Source organism: Nanorana parkeri, unplaced genomic scaffold, assembly GCF_000935625.1.
Source record: "Nanorana parkeri isolate BGI_ZX_2015 unplaced genomic scaffold, ASM93562v1 scaffold21, whole genome shotgun sequence".
NCBI lineage: Eukaryota > Metazoa > Chordata > Amphibia > Anura > Dicroglossidae > Nanorana > Nanorana parkeri.
The window spans coordinates 838,394-840,733 of record NW_017306289.1 but is presented as its reverse complement, the minus strand read 5'-3'; the positions used below and the strand labels follow the sequence as shown (position 1 = coordinate 840,733).

The 2,340-nt window shown below is 35.5% G+C and overlaps 1 protein-coding gene and 1 long non-coding RNA gene across 3 annotated transcripts in view; one reads left to right on the top strand and one right to left on the bottom strand.

Annotated features, from left to right (window-relative positions):
• Positions 1-2,340, bottom strand: part of GABRB3 (gamma-aminobutyric acid type A receptor beta3 subunit) — a 142,227-nt gene that overhangs the window by 22,324 nt on the left and 117,563 nt on the right. For both annotated transcript variants that reach the window (XM_018563135.1, XM_018563143.1), the window contains exon 6: positions 2,103-2,240. In XM_018563135.1, coding sequence (XP_018418637.1) covers positions 2,103-2,240 — 138 coding nt within the window. The remainder of the gene's footprint in view (positions 1-2,102; positions 2,241-2,340) is intronic.
• Positions 1-2,340, top strand: part of LOC108792382 — a 21,839-nt gene that overhangs the window by 11,558 nt on the left and 7,941 nt on the right. The gene's annotated exons all lie outside the window — the stretch shown is intronic.

The window sequence follows — 2,340 nt, the reverse complement described above, 5'->3', positions numbered from 1 at the left end:
TTCTCCTATGATCATCTAAGTTGCCTCTTGAAAAGTGCACAAGTTGTCGCTTGAATACATTCTTGATGATGTCTTAAAAGATTGCTTTTATTGCCCACCGTTATATAAGTGTTTGGCACCCTTAACACAGCAATCTTGGTTTGATATATTTTACTGAATTAAAAGTGAATCATTAATATTTCTGCTTGTCACTTTGTGATAAGGCACTGAAAATCATGGCTTGTGGGATTGTATTTTTAAATGTATATTTCCTTAAATAGACATAAAGAATAACAAGTATTTCACTCCTTTGATGTTCCTTTTGGAAATTCTATAAACGAAGTTAAAAAAAAAAAGAGATAATGTATGCAAAGTCAAATAATTAGCCAGTATCCAGGTGCAAGTCTAAGTGGCTTTATTAACACTTTGACATGTGCACTCTCTCAAAGGACAGAGTTCATGAAAACAGGAGTTCTAAAAACTGTGCATATTTTAAATGTTTGCTGATATGTATTTACATATGATTTATTATAAGGACTCTTGTGTGCACTGGGATAACATAGCCATTCCTAAACATTTTCTTTTCAAAAATTCTGACCAATTACACTTTTAAGTGTAAAAATGCTTAGGCTGTTTATTGTAGTAAGCAGGTTACCATATAAATATATATGCACACACCATATAAACATAGATATATTATGTAGCCATTTATGTTTATGAATATTCTCTCCACAGGGGAAAAGCATGCTATTTATTAGCACTGATTTGATAATTGGTGCATTCTTCACTGCCAGAGTGGGAGTATAGGCCTCACAGATATTAGATAAATGTTGTGAGAATATAACAAGGGTTTTAATAGCTGCCTTGTGTATTTATGTACTTGTACCACTGAAAGCAGTGCTGGGACCATAAAGCAGAAATTGTATAAACTGCAGTGGCTATTACATTGTTAGTACATACTGGAGTAGATTTACTAAAAGGGTAGACAATGTTTAAGTGTGTTTACTTAAGTGAATGTTACAGTGAATATTGTTTTGGTCAGGGATTAAAAGTGAACTAAAATTCACACTATTTACTAGTAGGGAAGCACAGATACTTTTCGAGTACCAGTGCAGATACTTGGCATTTTCATGAGAACTACCAGGGTTGCATAAGTTGCAGCTGGGACCTGGCTCTGGCACTCCACCACTGTCCTGAAATCATTAGTCTGTATTGTTTTAGAAAAACCGTCACATGACAATAAACAAAAATGTATCAGTACTCGTACTCGTAAGTACTCGGCAAGTACCAGTACTCGTAAAACTGGTATCTGTGCATCCCTTTATTTATATTTATAAAAACAAAATCGTACATTAAAACAGAGATGTACAAATCCCAGGAGCTCCGTGTGCTCCTTACAAATGACAGCTGCCTCCTAATTTTTGCGTTTTTCTCTAGTGTAGTCTTGGAGCTCAAAAGTATCGGTACAAGTACTCGTACCGAGTACTGTACTTGGTATCTGCGCAACCCTATTTACTAGTATTGACTTTGCTAAGGGAGCAAGCTCTATTCCTTTAACAGTAAACTTTAATAACTGAGACTAAGCACCACCCAGGATATGACATCAGCTCATGAATATGGTCCAATATAGCAACCCATCTTGTGAATATAAGTGCTTGCTGTCAAGGGAGATTCTGCAATGTGTCAACCAGGGAGGGTGAGTCACTTCGCTGGCCCTGCAAGTTGAAGCCAGCATCAGGATCACTTTTGTCTCAAAGACCCTAGTCTTCACCATGCATACAGTCTAACTAATGCATATAGGCTATCCTTGTTTTCCAATTGTTCATTATAGCTTGGCTGAAATGCCAATCCCCACTGACCTATTATAGTGGGTCATGACACAAAGATTATCCTTAGCGAACTGATATTTAATTGCTTACTATCAGTTACTGCATTTTTGGTATCATCATTGTTCTCTGTCATATCTAACTGACAGTGTTCCTATTTCTGCAATGTATTTAGCTATAAATAACAGTTTTTCTTGTTTTGCAAGCAAAATTACATGACTTGGATTATTTAGATTATTAAAGAGAACTGTATTTTTTGTATTTGTTCGATTAAATATAATAAGTTATGATACATACCTGTGGCAAACACAACATTCTTGGACACCAACTTGTGATCCATTATGGAAAACTGAGGAAGTTCTATCCTCTCAACACCAGTTACAGCATTTTCACCCCCTCTCCAGTAGAACTCAATGTCATCTGTTGTGTAGCCATCTGCAAAGTAAACACAACATAAGCAATATTCATTAGTATACATTCCACTACTATGTGCACAATAGGGTATATCTGTTAAAAAATAAAATATATATAGATA